At 47.3% G+C, this 15,902-nt stretch overlaps 1 protein-coding gene across 3 annotated transcripts in view; it reads left to right on the top strand.

Annotated features, from left to right (window-relative positions):
- The window catches only part of SLIT3 (slit guidance ligand 3), a 781,214-nt gene that overhangs the window by 37,991 nt on the left and 727,321 nt on the right, over positions 1-15,902 (top strand). For all 3 annotated transcript variants that reach the window (XM_055554942.1, XM_055554941.1, XM_055554944.1), the window contains exon 1: positions 9,303-9,509. In XM_055554942.1, coding sequence (XP_055410917.1) covers positions 9,313-9,509 — 197 coding nt within the window. In that variant the 5' untranslated portion in view covers positions 9,303-9,312. Of the gene's footprint in view, positions 9,510-15,902 lie in introns of those variants that run through there.

The following is a 15,902-nucleotide window of genomic DNA, read 5'->3' as shown; positions in this document are numbered from 1 at the left end:
ACTGATTTGGAAAAGACCTTGATGCTGGGAAAGATTGAAGGCGGGAGAAGAAGGGGACAACAGAGGATGAGACAGCTGGATGGCATCACCGACTCGATGGACATGAGTTTGAGCAAGCTCTGGGGGTTGATGATGGACAGGGAGAAGCCTGGCATGCTGCAGTCCATGGGGTGGCAAAGAGTCAGACATGACTGAGCGACTGAACTGAACTGAACTGAAGCAAGATAGAAAGGCAGTGAAAAGGTTAGTTAATAAAGACCCTTTTTTACCATGTGTATACCTTAGCCTTTAGTCTCTAAGTAATGGAAATGCCTCTAAGCTCTGGAATGTGACTGAGGAATTGAATAAGAGAGCTGGTTGAAGGGCCTGAGTAAGAAGCCAGTGAGACTTCTTGAACGCAGCCAAGGAGATAGTGTTGGGGGTAGGATCTCACCAAGACTTTAGTTGAGGAACTGAGAGGTTTTGATGAGCTGATGGATGGATTGAACTAAGAGGGAAAAGAGGAAGGAGTTGAAGATGGCATTTAGCTTTTTGGTCTGGCCATTTGAGGAGATGATGGTGCTACTAGCTAAACTTGGCAAAACAGATATTTGTACAATAAAATATTTTACATGCCTTCCCCAGGAGTGAGAATTCAGTCAAAGAGTGCTGACTCAAAGCGTAGATTAAAAGGGCTTTAATCTCCTACCCTGGTGGTCTTCTTCATGTCTCCTCCCTGCCTACCAGCAGCATCAAAAAACTTCAAGACTGTGGGAAAATATGATGTTGCCTATACAGATAGCTTTAATACAGTTTCCTTAACTAGTTTGCCTTTATTCAGCCCCTGGGTCTTCCCTGGTGGTTCAGACAGTAAAAAATATGCCTGCAATGCAGACCAGGGTTCAATCCCTGGATGAGGAAGATCCCCTGGAGAAGGGAACGGCTACCCACTCCAGTATTCTTGCCTGGAGAATTCCATGGACAGAGGAGCCCGGTGGGCTACAGTCTACGGGGTCGCAAAGAGTCGGACAGAACTGAGCGACTAGCAGTTGTATATAAATACCCTTGGAACTAAAATAGATTCTGTATCAGATCAGGTTAATCTAAGAGCTTACGTTTCTCATCATACACACAAGTGACAGAGGTAAGATCACTTGTAATTTGCATAGACTGGTGTCAATGCAACAGTGAGGGAGAAATAGCTCTGATCTTCCCAGAACAGGTCTCCCTCATGCTCTAGGATCTAACCATAGTGCCCTTTTTTTTCCTCCAACCAGTCATGCCATACTGCAGGGCCTTCACGTGTTCTATTTTGTCTCTTGGGATAGTGACCTGCCCTACTCCATAACTTATTATATCATAGCAAGACTCTTCTTGTCTTTTGAGTCTCTTTCCCTAACCACTTTTTGGAACATCTGTTAACTTCAATTGGTCTTTATCATGTCACATTATTACTTCTCTTCCTAACATCTTGTAATCTGTAGTTATCTACTTTCTTGTTTGATTGATTTACATCTGTTGCCCATACAAGACTTTATGTTTACTTTGTCTTCACTACAAGATGATTAATATTACCTGTACCTTGAATGTACTCAGCAGAGATGTGTTATATGAATAAGAAAGAAAATGCAGATAATGAGGGTGTTTATTAAAAAGCATTTTATCTATGAGCTAACAGAAGAAAACATGATTTCAGGATGGGAGGAATTCCCTGTTGTTTTTGAAACTGTAACACACACAGGTAGTAGCTTTCCCTAAGATTGGTCCTGTGTGATTGTGCAAACAAAGTTGCCAAGATTGCATTGGTGTTTCAGCCTGGGTAATTAATGCTAATGGATGAAGTAAACAACCCCAAGATCTCAGCAAGAGTGTAGGTTTTTCTCATGTTACAGAGTGTTTGATCACTATTTTCTATGTGGTAATTTAGGGACACCAGTGTCTTCTTTTTTGTGGCTCTACTACTCTCTCAGTGATACTTTGGGATCCTTCATTGAATCCCCTCTGTTATACCCAGCTAACAGTCAGAAGGAAGTCTTACCTGGTTATATAAGAGATTCCAAAGACCAACTGTGCAAGTGGTATGCATTACTTTTGCATACATTCTATTTGGTCAGAATGAGGCACATGGCCCCCATGTAACTGCAAAGGAAACTGGGAAATATAGTCTTCCTGTGTGTCCAGGAAAAAGAAAGTGGATCTGATCTGTGAGCATGGAGCCAGCCTCTGCTACAGCAGGGGACTTCAGTTGGTTACCGTGAAGATTATATAGTTAATATATGCAAAATATTCAGAATAGTACCCAGTGCATTAGGGACATCCATGATTCCAGGTGAGTTGCAAGAAGAGTTTCTCTGCTTGTACTGATTACTGTTTGCTAAACAAAGCTAGTATTCTCAAAGTTTCTGCAAACCCAACAGCTGGCTAGAGAGTTTCATGAGCCCCAGTGCCCAAGGAGGCCAGCCAAAGATGCAGATGTCACCACCAAGTCTGTGCGGCACATCCTCATGCTTTGTTTAATTTGATTCCCTGGGTGGGATAAGTTTTATGAGCAGGTGTTCTGGTTAATTAGGTGATTAATACTCCTCAGATTGGAGAGCCATTTCCCCAGTGACAGTTTTTGCTTTGCTCAAATATGAGACAAATCTTCATTGATAGTTTGAAGAGGCAACTGACTGAACTCACCAACCTGCCAGGCCACTCAGGGCATCACTCTGGCTGACCCCAACAGCTGGCTGAGTCACCATCTAAATGCACCAATTCAGGGAAACAAAAGCACCTCAGATCATCTGGCCTCCTTTCAGACCAGGGCAAAGTTGACCTGGAGTCACATTAAAGGTTCCCTTCTGGGGATTCCAATCTGTATCATTGCTCAAAGTCAGAGTCATTGTCTCTACACAGAGTCCTCCAACTTCTCTGGCAAGGTGACCAAGCCCCCTCCAAAGGAAATCAGGCATCCAAGTTCTTTCTCTCAAATTTTGTCTCAGATCAATAGAAATATGTCCCCAAACCCTCATACACCACGTTCCCAGAGCCCTCTCACCAACCCCACACACTATTCTATTTCTGCCTCCTTGCCTTTGCTTCCCTCAACGCAAAGACTCTTTTCCCTCTCGTTGATTTCATCAAATATATGCATCCTTCCAAAGCCAAATGGTATCCCTCAGCCCTCCTGATTCAGCTTGAAGTGCTTTCTTCCTCTTTAGAATTTTCATAGCAATTACTATATGACCCATGCCAATTAGCATTTAATTATATGCCACATCTTTTCTTTTCTTTCACATATCTTAATTTTGTCTTCCTAACTGGATTGTTGGCATCTGTGGTCTGTGTCTTCTCTTAGGCATGTAGGAAGGTCCCAATAATCGGTTGTTTGATTGCTTAAATTAGGCTAGATGCCCTTCACCCTTCTAGAAAATGGTTCTGATCCATTCTGTTATAGCGGCTTGAGCCACACAACTGAAAGCATGACCACTTACTCGTATTCATCACGTGTTCCAGCTTTGTAATCACAGAGGGACTAGGTCTCTTTCTCCAGTTCTAGTTACAAAAATCCTAGGAAAGACTCTGATTTGCTCATTTCAGTTATTTGCTGAACCCCTAAAACATCAGTCTTGAGGGAAATAAGATTATGTAAGAACAAGAAGGTTCTGAGCCTTCTTGAATAGAAGAATCAGAATAGTTGGAGTGAAGAGGACAGTCATCCACTATAGGTATACCTGGATTTTGGAAGATTCTGGTTCTTTATCTTCTTCTCCAAAATATATTATTTTAAAATTAGGTATTCATCATTAAGTATTTATCTTGTCAGAATGGATCCTGCTTCTTGGGGAGACAATAGATTAACTGTCAATAAGGCCTTACTGTTCGTGCTTTCTCAGAGAAGAGAGAAGGAAGACTTTGCATTGGAAACAAGGTATCTTTCCCTAACCCTGTTCATGTTCTTTGTCCTGGGGGTTTAATGGGGATAACAGTCTTAATGTCAAAGTGCGGGTCTCATTGTCTCTCCCTCCCCTCCCTGCTCAGCTGCTCTTCAGAGATCTGCTTTGGTGGCTCTGTGAACAGTGTGTTCCTTTCAGGGTCCCTGGTAGGACATGGATGACATAACTCAAAGGAGTAACTGAAGAAAGTTTAATAAGGGGATTATTTAGAAAAGCAAGGCAAGGGTTAAGGAATCAACAGGGGATGGGAACTGTCAGGTTTAGGATAACAGGCAGCTATTCTTACTCTCATCCCCAAAGAGGCAAGGGGATGGGACTAGAAATTAGAAGACAGGTCAGAAGGCGTGAATTGTGATCTTTGATAGAGGAAGGCAGCCACAGCCAGACTGAAGCCCTTGTGGAGGAAGTCCTGCCTGCTCTCCTCCAGGTCTCTTATATCCTGCTAGTTCCCCGCACGACCAGACCCAAGAATGTGCAGGTGGTGCAGCCCATCAAGGCCAGCTTCCTCGGTAACAGAATCAGGAGACAGTGGGCAGAGAACGATGTGGACAATCCATTAGACAGTGGCCAGCATGAACGTTAAGTTTTAATGGAGCAGGAGAAAATGTATCAGAGCGAGAGAGAATATATATAGTTAGAAAGAAACCTCCCAGGAATTCTAGAAGAATGTAACCTTTTCCTACTCCAAAGATCAAGCAGTGTTAATTAAAATAAGTAAAACTATGACGGGAGAATAGGAAGATTGGGAAGATCATTCATTCATGGATCTGTTCATTTATTCATTCATCAGTCATCAAAGATTTATTTGTACCTCTAGGCATCAAGCATGCAAAAATGGATTAGCCATCTCTGAATGTTTGAAAATTTTTATATTAAAATGTTGGAACAAATGGATTATATATGGTGACTGCCCTAGAGAATCTAATAGTCTGGCTCAGCAAGATGTCCTGGAGAAATCAACAGTTAAACCAACTCTGGGAGACCCAGATAGGGAAGAGCAGGGTAGGATGTTCCAGGAGGGGTGTTGGGAGGGTGTGGGGGAGTGGTGGGAGATGAGGTGGCAAAGACAGAAGTCTATTTCAAAGTTCAAGATTGCACTGTCAGATTTGCTAGAAAGGTCCCTTGATCATCAGAGCAAAAGATGGATTGGGAGTGGGAGGGACAAACAAAATTAGAGAACTGATATGGGGGCCAATGTGAACAAGGGCCATATTGAAAGCTGGTGTTCATAACCGGGAACAATGATAGGAGCACCAAACATGAAGAGGGGACAGATTCAGAAAATAATCATGGGGAGAATTAACAGGGCTCAGGAACTGAATAGCTGTGGTGTGAGGCAGAGACAAGAGGCTTTGGTTCTGTTTGCCTTCCCCTACATTTTTAGCGAACAGCTCCCTGAGTCTCCTTTGACTGCACCACTTCTACCTGCCTAGCTGAGTGTAGTTTGCAAAGAACCCTCACCCATGGGCTCTTGTCTTCTTTGACCAAGGGGGTGATCATGTGATGTCAGCAGGGCAACCAATCTCTTCTTCCTGGCTGTTTGGAAATCTTAGGTGCTTGGCAGCTAGTTCTTGCCCTGGTTCTTGTCTTTTTTGAAACCCCCCTCTTTAATTTGTTCCTTACATTTTTACATTACCCCAAAACCTTCTTAAAAATTCATTTCTTTACCTCAGTTATTTATTGCTGCAACCAGAAAACCTGCTATGATTAAAATGGCCTTACATTGAGACAGAAAACAGGTTGGAAGAGAAAGTCTGAGGTGGCTTTTCCTGGGGGAATGGGTGGATAGTTTGCTTTTGAGAAGGCTATGGAAAAGTAAAGGAAACATTTTTTTGATTTGAAAAAAGATCCAAAAATCCCCGGAGACTTGTGTAGCAGTCTGAAAATCATTCCACAGAGTATAAAAGTCATCTCTGGAACTTAGACATAAAGTCCTACCCAATGCCCTGACCTCATAAGGACTTAGACTTCTTTACACAGAGTAATTCTTCCATGGGAAGGCTGACACATTCTGCAGATTCCTTGGAATCAGTGGAGCGGGGGAGTGGGTGGAGCCCCATACTGGGCATGAGGAGCCTGGGATCTGGCTCTGGCTGGCTTATTGATGCACTGCGTGACCTTGTACTGGTGCCTTTCCCTCTCTGAGACTTGTTGTGTTATTAGATATAAGGGTTGAATTTTATTGGGGGTTCTCCAAAAGTTTCAAAAGAATATTAAATTTACACGCAAAAGGGCCAGTGATACTGGGAAACTGAATTTAACACTACTTAAACAGTATCTATTTATTTATATTTGTTTGGCTTTGCTGGGTCTGAGTTGCAGCACGTGGGCTCTTTTTCACTGTGGCATGCAGACTCTTAGTTGTGGCACGCAGGATCTATTTCCCTGACCAAGGATTGAACCTGTGCCCCTGTTTTCGGAGAACAGTCTTAATCACTGAGTCACTAGAGAAGTCCCTTGAATTGAATAAACTTTAAACCATTTTATTTTAGGACTCTTAAATACTCTTTAATACACTTATCTGTGATGCCATCACCAGGAGAGGTGAAAGTGAGTAGCTTTCCTTACTTTATTTTTGCCCAAGGAAACTTCCGCCCTTGAAAAAACATGTGGAAGCAGCAATCTTCAGAACACAGAGATGGTGGATTAAGTGATGTCTACGGTTGTTCCAGCCTACACACCCCATGGTTCTGGGTAGCCAGTGTCCTGTGTACCTCCTATTTCTCCCACTTCCCCTTTCTTGGGGTTGATTGACTCCGGGCTCTGTTCTAAGGTGGCTCTCCCAGGGAAGAGCAAACTTGAATGCCTATAAAGTCACTTAAAGATCTAGTCAGGCTCATGAACTCCCCTCCTAGCAGCTTAAATGGAAAACACCCCACCCACCCTAACACACACACACACGTTCACATTCACACACTATGCCCAGCACACACACACACACACACACACATACTGTGCTTAGAGCCCAGCGCGCGCGCACACACACACACACACACACATAATGTGCTTAGAGCCCAGCCCAGCACACACACACACACACACTCACTCACACACACATATACTGTGCTTAGAGCCCAGCCTGAAGGGATTGCAAAACACGCTCTAGTATGCATTTGAGAAAACAAAGAAACCCCTACTCCTTTCTGTTCCAGACAGTCTGAGACACTTGTGTGCCCTTGGGCCTTTGCCCAGTTCTCTCATCTGCCTCAGTCCTGGTACTAAATTGGTTCAAGGTTTGGAGGAAAGCTTCAGAGGAAAGGATGTTTAGAGTTCTTAAATGCTGAAGTCACCCGTCGACCCTCTGTGGCCACCAGAGGGCGATGACAACAGCATCTGTGCTGAAAGCTGCTCCCAAGAATAACAGCAGTAAATTGCACCTAATGTGTTTATGAATGATGGAGGGGCTGGAGTGTGTGCATGAGTGCATGTGTGTGTACATGGACATGCAATTGGGTGCCCGGGGCTAAAACTTTGAAAATCTGCTAAATACAACAAAATAAAATCTGCACCTCTGCTATATATTCATAGGCTATAGTCCAAGCAGTTGAAAGTTCCCTTGAAGGAAAATGCAGTAGAAGGAATCAGAGTAGCATTTATGTGAAAGGAAATGGAAGAACTGTCAGGAGCATAGTTGTTGCTGGTACAGGGTATGTGGGAGCATGATGCACACATGTGTTATATGACTGTGAATGTGTATGAGTATGTGGAAGCATGTTTGTATACAAGTGGGTGTGTGTGATGATATGTGTGATGGTGTGTGTAGGCATTGGTGTATTTGTAGGTATGAGTGTGTGTGTGTGTGTATGAATGTGTATATATGCAAAGGCTCATTCAGATGTTTTCACTGTGAGCAGACCTCAAGGAAGTCTGGGCAATACTTCCTCCAGTTCCTGCCCTCTCCCTCCAAACAAACAAACAAAATCATTCCAACAAGTATTTATGGAGCCCCTAACACATGCCCTCCCCAGGGCATCTGGAAAAGCTCAGACCTGGCCAATTTAGAGCGGGCACTGGGAGAGGAAGGCACTAGAGGCCAAAGGGTTGCCTTGCATGCAATGAGTGTTTTGAAAATCACACTTTCTCTTCTTTGGTGGCCCAGACAACCCAGGGAGGCAGGCCCAGACAGTGAGGTGGCCTCCTTGCTTTGAGGAAACCAAGGTTCAGGTGACACGGCTGACCCAAAGTCACCTGGTCAGGAAACAGAAGCTCAAGGCCTAGGAACCCAGCACTGTCAATCCAGGGTCCACGGCCCAGCCATCACCACTCTTAGCAGCCCAGCCAGTGTTGGGGCTTGGCAAAGAAGCAGTGCTTCCAAGTAGGGCTTATGGACAGTGACCTGAACAACTCAGGTGGCCGTTTTCTGACACTTGTGACCGTGGAGGGCAGTCGTGTCAATGCAACAGGTCCTTCAGGAAGAAGTGGATCTTGGCCAAGATCAGGCAGGATCTTTGAGGATCTTTGTAGATGAGGCAGGGCTGCATCTTTGATGGACTGTGAAGTAAAACATGGTGAATGAGAGGGCCACGGTTTGGGGTCCCCAGTGGCTGTGTGACTTCAGGCAAGTCACTTCACTTCTCTGAGCTCTGAGTTTCTAATCTATAAAATAGGGGTCCACAAATTCCCTCTTGCGGGACGATGTTGGGACAGAAGGTAAAACTGTAAGTAGCATGCCTAGCTCAGTGCTGGAATAAAGAAAATGTATCACCAGCCTGTTCAGTCCTTGGCTCCCTAGAGTGAATAAGCCTCAATTCTGGGGCCCTGCTGGCCGAGCGAGTCCCTCTTCCCGCCCGTTCCTTCTCCCTCCTCTGTGGCCTCCTCCCTTCGTGCTCCCCGGTCGCTCCAGCAAAGTTCCCAACTTAGTCGACATGACGCGCGGCGCAGCCAATGGGAGGCGGAGCTGGCGTTTTTGGGGGGGCGGGAGGGGTGGGCCCCGCGTCTCCGGTGTCTGCCCCGCTCAGTGAATGGAGAGAGCGAGCGCCGGCCAGCTCACCCAGCCGCCCCGTGCCCCAGCCGCCGTCGCCGCCGCGCTCCCGAGCCCGGCCCCAAGCCGGACCGCTCCGGGCGCCGCGCCCCACTGCGCTCTCCCCAGGTTTCCGACCCGGCCCGCGCCCCGGGCCGCGGTCCGGTGGGGCCAGGGGGCGCTCGGCACCTGGGCACTCCGAGCGATGCGCAGCGGGGCAGCGCCGGCCCCGCCGATGGAGCTGCTGCCGCCGCCGCCGCCCGGCGCGCCCCGCTCCGCCCGCGCCCCGTGCGCCTGAGCGCCGAGCTCGCTCCTCCTCCGCGCTAACTCCGCTGCCCGCTCCCCAGGCCGTCCGTGCTCTTAGCGCATCTCCGCGGGCTCCACGCGTCTTGCCCTGCCGAGGTAGCCTCCTCCGGGCGCGGGCCCCTGCACACTATGGCCCCCGGGCGGACGGGGGCCGGCGCCGCCGTGCGCGCCCGCCTGATGTTGGCCTTGGCTTTGGCGAGTGTTCTGAGCGGGCCCCCCGCTGCCGCCTGCCCCACCAAGTGTACCTGCTCCGCCGCCAGCGTGGACTGCCATGGGCTGGGCCTCCGGGCGGTTCCCCGGGGCATCCCCCGCAACGCCGAGCGCCTGTGAGTACCCCCGCCCCGCCCTACCCGGGCCACCCACCTGGGTCCCACAGAAGGGCCCCCAGGCGCGCCAGATCCTTCCTTTCCCCTTGGTCGCGTTGGTTGCAGTCTCTGCCTTCCCCATCTCCTGGATCGGATCCTCCACCCTCTGAGTTGGGGGTCTGTGGCTTTGGACAGGTCTAGGGAGAGAGGGCTTGAGGCCCCCTGTGATAAGCGAAGAGCAGTGCCTCTCCAGGGGTGAAGGGTTCCAGACGCAGGGCCAGCTGACAGTTTCCAAGGAGAATGCTGGCGGAAGGCAAGGGAGGAGATGACACTGCAGCCAGGGAGGTCTTACGGTGAGGTCTTAGGGTGAGAGGAAGGGGCCCGCGCTATTTGAAGAGGGAGGGAAGAAGAAAGCGGAAGGGTGATGGGGCTGCAAGGCATGGGACTAGGAGAGTGGGCTCCAGAGACTGACCAGCTCGGAGATCAGCATGGGCCAGCCGCTCTCTGGCTGCCCTTGCGAGGAAAGTTGAGAGTGTGTCTGAAGGTCTAACTTCTTAGGAACCAAACCATTTCGGAGTGGGTGCTTGCAAAACCCGCCCTGCCTGGAGCGCAGCCTCCGAGAAGCCAAGTTGCAGCCCGGGTGAATTTTTTATGGCTCGGTTATAAATGCCTCTCCGAACGAACGGGCCGGAGAATGGAAATGCTGACAGCCCTTTAAATGAGAGCGAGCGCTATAATCTTACAAACCGCACTCAACCTCGGATCCTGGGCTTGGCAGTAAGAGGAGAGGCGCTTGGAGAGTGGGGTGGATTGACCCTCGTTTTAACCCCAATTGTGCAACCAAATATTTACTTTTCATATGTCAACGTTTTGGAAACATTTATCATTTTGATCCTCGGACCAATTTCACAACTTGGACTGGGGTGGGCTCTTTCTAGCCTGCAGTCAGGAGTGAAGAAGGAAGGAGAAATGGTGGAGGGGGGTTGGAAGGGACTGGGAACACAGCCCAGAAGTGGGCGAGGGTTTGCTCTAGCTGGTAGCTTCCTGCGGGTCTTGGTTCTCCCACTGCCCCTTCCCCGCATGTCTTAGAGTAGGCGCAGGGGTCTTTGAGATTCTGCCTTCCCGGCTTTAGTCTGGAGGAGAGTGGCAAGAGACTAAGATGGATTGTCTTAGAGTGTGTTATTCCTGTTAATCACCTCCTGCCACTTCATTCTCTGCTGCCTACTCTTTGTGTGTCCCCGAGCGGAGACTCAGCAGAATTGCCTTCCTTTTTCCTGCTTTGCTTTGGCTCAAAACATTTTTTTTCCCAAGTGCAGTGATTATTCTGTGGGGGGTGAACCATACAGTTCTAGAGGAGGGTAGAGCTGAACCTTCATGCATACACGTGGAAAATGTAGCTTGGAAATGTGAAATGACTCGCCTAAGGTCACACAGCAAGTTGGTGGCAATAAAAGGGCCAGAATCCAGGCTTCCATGACTGAATTCAGACATTATATTCTACCATGCCAGTGAAAAACTTGTTTTAGTGGTGTTTTTGGAAACCTATAACTGATAAACTTAAATTCACCTCCCTCCTCACACTGGGGCCAGCCACTTGAGTGAGTGAAATAATAACTGTAGCTAATGTTTAGCGAATGCTTTGTGTGCCTCAGTTTGTTTACATGTGTTACCTTACTGAATCTCTACAACCGTCTTACTAGTTACAAAGGTAATGCTTATTATTCCACTTAACTGTTAAGCCTTTTTGTCATTGGCTCAAGGTCATGTAGTATCTAGTTAAGTGTTTGAATTCGAGTATATCTGGCTCCCAAGTGTACACCCCTTACCCCTCTGCTGGACATCCTTGGAACAAGGGTCAACTTGGACCAAGATCTGTAAATAGATGGTCCTGGGAGGGCTCTCCTTGGGCGGGGGTCTTAGAATAGGCAACTGTTACTGCTGCTTCAGGTGCGCTCTGTGAACATTCACTTGCTTTGACATTAGCGCTCCTCTTTGGGGTCTCTTTGATATTTAAAATCATGTGGCATGTTTGAGACAACAAGGAGAGTAGGCCCCTCTATTTCTGCAGGAAGTCCTCAAAAGCTGCAGGCACAGCTCTGCAGCCAGCATGCCACTGCACTGCCTCCCCCAGGAGACCCAGGCAACTGGGGGCTGCCCATCTGCTCTGTAATTGAAGAAACTGGGTAGAGACTGGAGTCCTGGGCATTCCCATGGGCCTCTGCCATCATGGCCACCAGCAGGCATTGGCAGAGTAGGAGATGCTTTGGAATGTGTGAATCTCATCTCCCTTGGTTCTGGTCATTAATGTCTCGTTTGCTGGGCTTGCATTAGGGTGAGGTGGTTGCCAAGGCTGGCTCTTCATCTAGTCTCTTTCCTCCTCGGGGTGGGGGGTGGGGGCAGGTTTTACAGGCAGGCTGGGTCAGAGTTACTGCAAGGATTAGGCACAGCCTCCCAACAACAGTTCCAATAGTCCTTCATCATCCCACACCCTCTCTGTCAGTTCACATGTAACATTTCAGTTCTGCATACTCTTGGGGGGAGGGGGTGGAATTTCTGAGTTATGTTAAGGATTTCTTTAGGGAGGAATTTTTCATTCATTCTTCCCTTCATTCATTCAACAAACATAACTTGAGCGTCCACTGCATTCCAGTAACTGTATATAAAATCATGGCATATACAGAGGAAAACCAGTAATCCAACTTCAAGAATGTAATCAAAGGATGGAAGAAGGAACTTTCCTTTAGTGAGTGCTTTCAACTTCTCAAGGCTCATTTTTTCATGTGGCTAAGTTTTGTCAGTGGGGCTTCCTTGGTGGCTCAGTGGTAAAAAATCTGACTGGGGTTTGATTCCTGGGTCCGGAAGATCCCCTGGAGAAGGAAATGGTGATCCATTCCAACATTGTTGCCTGGAAAATCCCACAGACAGAGGAGCCTGGTGGGCTACAGTTCACAGGATCGCAAAGAGTCAAACACGACTAAACAACTAAACAGGAACGACAACAACTTTTGTCAGCGCTGCCCCTAGATGCTCGGGACCTTCCTAAAAGCCATTTTCTGATCTCAGATGTTTACATTGCATTTTATAACAAAGAGGAAGCATTTTCTCCCTTCTGCATTCCTGCTATTCTGTCTCCCAAAGAGCCTTTTATGAAGGGGTGTGTGTGTGTGTGGTTGTTGCTCTGGTGTTGTGACCATGTCCACCCATGGCATGCCTTTAAGGGAAACGTACATGAGGATAATGCAGTCACAATTTGGACTTTGCTTCAGGCCTGGAATGGGGCCTGTTAAGTTGTTCATAATTAAGCTGGTATCTGTGAGCTAGGGGTCTGTGTTCTAGCATACTCTCCATAATGCCAGCACATCACGCGGAGAAACTCTCTGCCGTTTATAAACTACTGACAAATTTTTTTTCCCTTCAGTGGGGAGGTGACACCCACAAGAAAGCAAAATAAACGCAGAGGAGAATTCAGTGTAATTTATTATCCACGGAGCAGAGATAGAGGAAGTGAATGGTGGTGCCTGAAACAAAACATTTACCATGGAGCACAGAGTAAACAGATGCTGCATTTACCCTTCTGAGTACAAAAGAAGCCCACAGATGTAATTCTTCTCCAACCACAATCTCGGCCCAGAAAAGGATGAAAATGAACTCTCATGCGGGGCCCCTCCGCCCCGTCCTGCCCAGGCAGGCGGAGGCCTGCTCCTCACCCACGGCAAGGTGGTGGTCTGGACAGTGGAGGGGGCAAGAGTGGACATCTTTGGTTGTTCACTTGGCTCTGGAACATGCTGGAGACTGCTGTATTTAAATAAACATTTCCTGTTTGCGAAGGAATACGGGCTAAAGGCTGAAACGTGAGAATGTGGTAACTTAATTTTCTCCATCACTCCAGATGACGGCAAGCTTCACCGGTGGTTGGGTCCAATAAAAACCGACACCGTGTCATAGGCTTTCCCTTACTTGACCACAGAGGTCCTGAGGTCAAGTGGGAGACTTTCCAAGATGCTCAACAGCCAGGCCCTGCATCCTGGTACTCCCAGCCCTCCAGGCCAGCTCAGAGGCAAACTGGTGGATCCTGGGGCCTCTCTGGACCAATCATGGGAATGTGGCCTTTTCAGGGGAGCAGTGTTTTCCTGCTGAATCTACTGAGTGGGACATAAGCAGCTGAAAATATCCTGTAGGGTGTTGTGCAACTTAGAATGGATTGCTTTCCTTCTCTGGGCCTCATTTTCCTAAAAGTAGGATTCTAGTCCAGCCCATGTTTTTTTGTGTATAGCCTATAGTTCACTGGTAAACTGTCAAGGGCCTCTTTCCCACAGCATAGAACAGAGTCTGGCACATAGTAGGTTTTCAGCAAGTGTGTATTAAATAAATTAATGATGAATCTCAAAAGTATATGTCTTTCTTTGGTTCATACAAGTGAAAGCTGAGTGGTTATAGATTTTCATTTTTATGTATGGCTGCAGGCTACTTACTAGTAACCTATTATATGAGTTATTAAGGGTTTCTAAAATTTAGCTTTCATGAGCTAAAATTATTGCTTTACTAGAGTTACCAAGGAGTGATCCTTTCTGGAGTCTGGTTGCCAGGCGTTGCTAAGCAATCTTGCAAAACTCCTACTGTGCACATGCCCATGAAAAGAGCTAGAAATCCCGATCACTTAAACTGTAGGACTTTTTAATCAGAAGCTCATCAGCATTATCCTCCACTCTGTGGTTTTTGATTGCTGCTCTGCTTGTATTAATCCATGTGTTTGTAGGTTCGCTATTAAGTTTTGCTTTTGTGCTTGAGCTGGGCCTTGTTTATTTCTGCATATTTGCTACTTTGTTTCTCTCCAGTTCCCTTTGTTGTCATTGATTTGTTTCTCCCCTGGAAAGCGAGAACAACAGGTCTGAGAGCTGGGGAGTCTTTGGCATTATGTGGGTGATGCAAGATGATTCCAGAGCCCCGTGCCTCCTGGTTCAGGCCTGGTCTCTGGAGACAGACAGCTCTGTTCTGGCTCTGCTCCATCTTTGCTGTTGCACTTGGGACAGGTCACCCCACTCCTCTGGGCTGCTGTCTCTTTCATCCCTTTGTACCATATTTCCACACCTGTTTACAGGGATGGCGCTCACACTGGCCCTTGTCGGAATGCTATGCATGTGGCCCAAGGCATCCATGTGAAGCACTCGGCACAGTGCCCAGCATGTTGCTTTTCCAACTACCATTCCTTATCTGTACAGGGCACAGAGTCGTGTTCCTTTGGGGGACAATGACATGAAATAAGGTACTGGAAGTGCTTAACACAGTACCTGGCACATAGGCCTCCACAAACTCTTAATGATTGTGACCACAGTGGTTATTTCCATTTCTTCATCTCGGGCCTCATCCAGCTGGAAGTTTTGAGATGCCCACTCGAGTGTGCCTGTCGGGGCAAGTCCCCTGCCTGCACGTAGGCTGTGCCCAGTCCCTTCGTGCCCGGTTCCCTCCCTCTCCTCCCCAGCTAAGCCCAGGTTGGCCTCTGTTTCTTAAAAATGAGATTATGGTTGAAGTGGTTCATATCTTTTCCATGGGCGTGCTGCTCTGTGGAATAGTTAAATAAAGAATGCATTTTATTTATTTATTTTGAGGGGGTTGGATTTACATGTGGAATTTTTGGCCCTGACTTTATTTCTTCAACGCTTATTCCTTCTGTCTTTGCCTAAATACCTACTTTTCCTGACTTCCCTTGTCTGCCTCTGTTACTGCTTTTACTTGAAACAGCTGTATTTACTAGCATGCTCCACCCTTGTTATGTAAGGTGCTCTTAACCCTTTTTATAACTGCTGGAAAAACAAAAAACAAACAAAAACAAGGCATATTTTTTTTTTCCTGAGAGATTTCCTGAAGCACTACTAATTCTGGATAGAGTAGATCCGAGGGTGCCCTGCTGTGGTTTCTGGTGTTGAGTTTTTTGAGGCTCCCGATTATTCATTATTCTCCAGACTTAAATTTAAATCCGTCTTACTCAGATGGGGAGAACTCTGCTGGGAGAGCTAGACTGCATTTTGAAACTACTGCTCGCTGCAGTCTGCCGAAGGCTCCACTTTCCTTCCCACCCTCTGTGGTCTTCGTGGTTCTGTCGCTGGCACCGTGCTTGGTCCAGCCATTCCCCCAGAAACAGTGTCAAGAGTGTGTGATGAAAGATCCTCAGTACTGAGCAGATTGGGAAGTGGGAAAGGAATACTTTTGTGAGTAGAGGTGTGGATTTCAGAGCCAGATGGGGCTCCAGTCCTGGTTCACTGTTTAACTAGCTGGGTTACCTCAGTGTCTTCGTTTACAAAATGGGAATGATAATCATCCCCTTAAATGGGACACTGTATCAGGTGTGTATAGACTGTATAAATCCCAGTGCATCCTCCATAAATACACCTATTATCATGCTTATCACAATTGTTA

Source organism: Bubalus kerabau, chromosome 18 (assembly GCF_029407905.1).
Source record: "Bubalus kerabau isolate K-KA32 ecotype Philippines breed swamp buffalo chromosome 18, PCC_UOA_SB_1v2, whole genome shotgun sequence".
Classification (NCBI taxonomy): Eukaryota; Metazoa; Chordata; class Mammalia; order Artiodactyla; family Bovidae; genus Bubalus; species Bubalus kerabau.
Note: the sequence above shows the minus strand (reverse complement) of the source record. Positions and strands in the feature narration are given on the sequence as shown.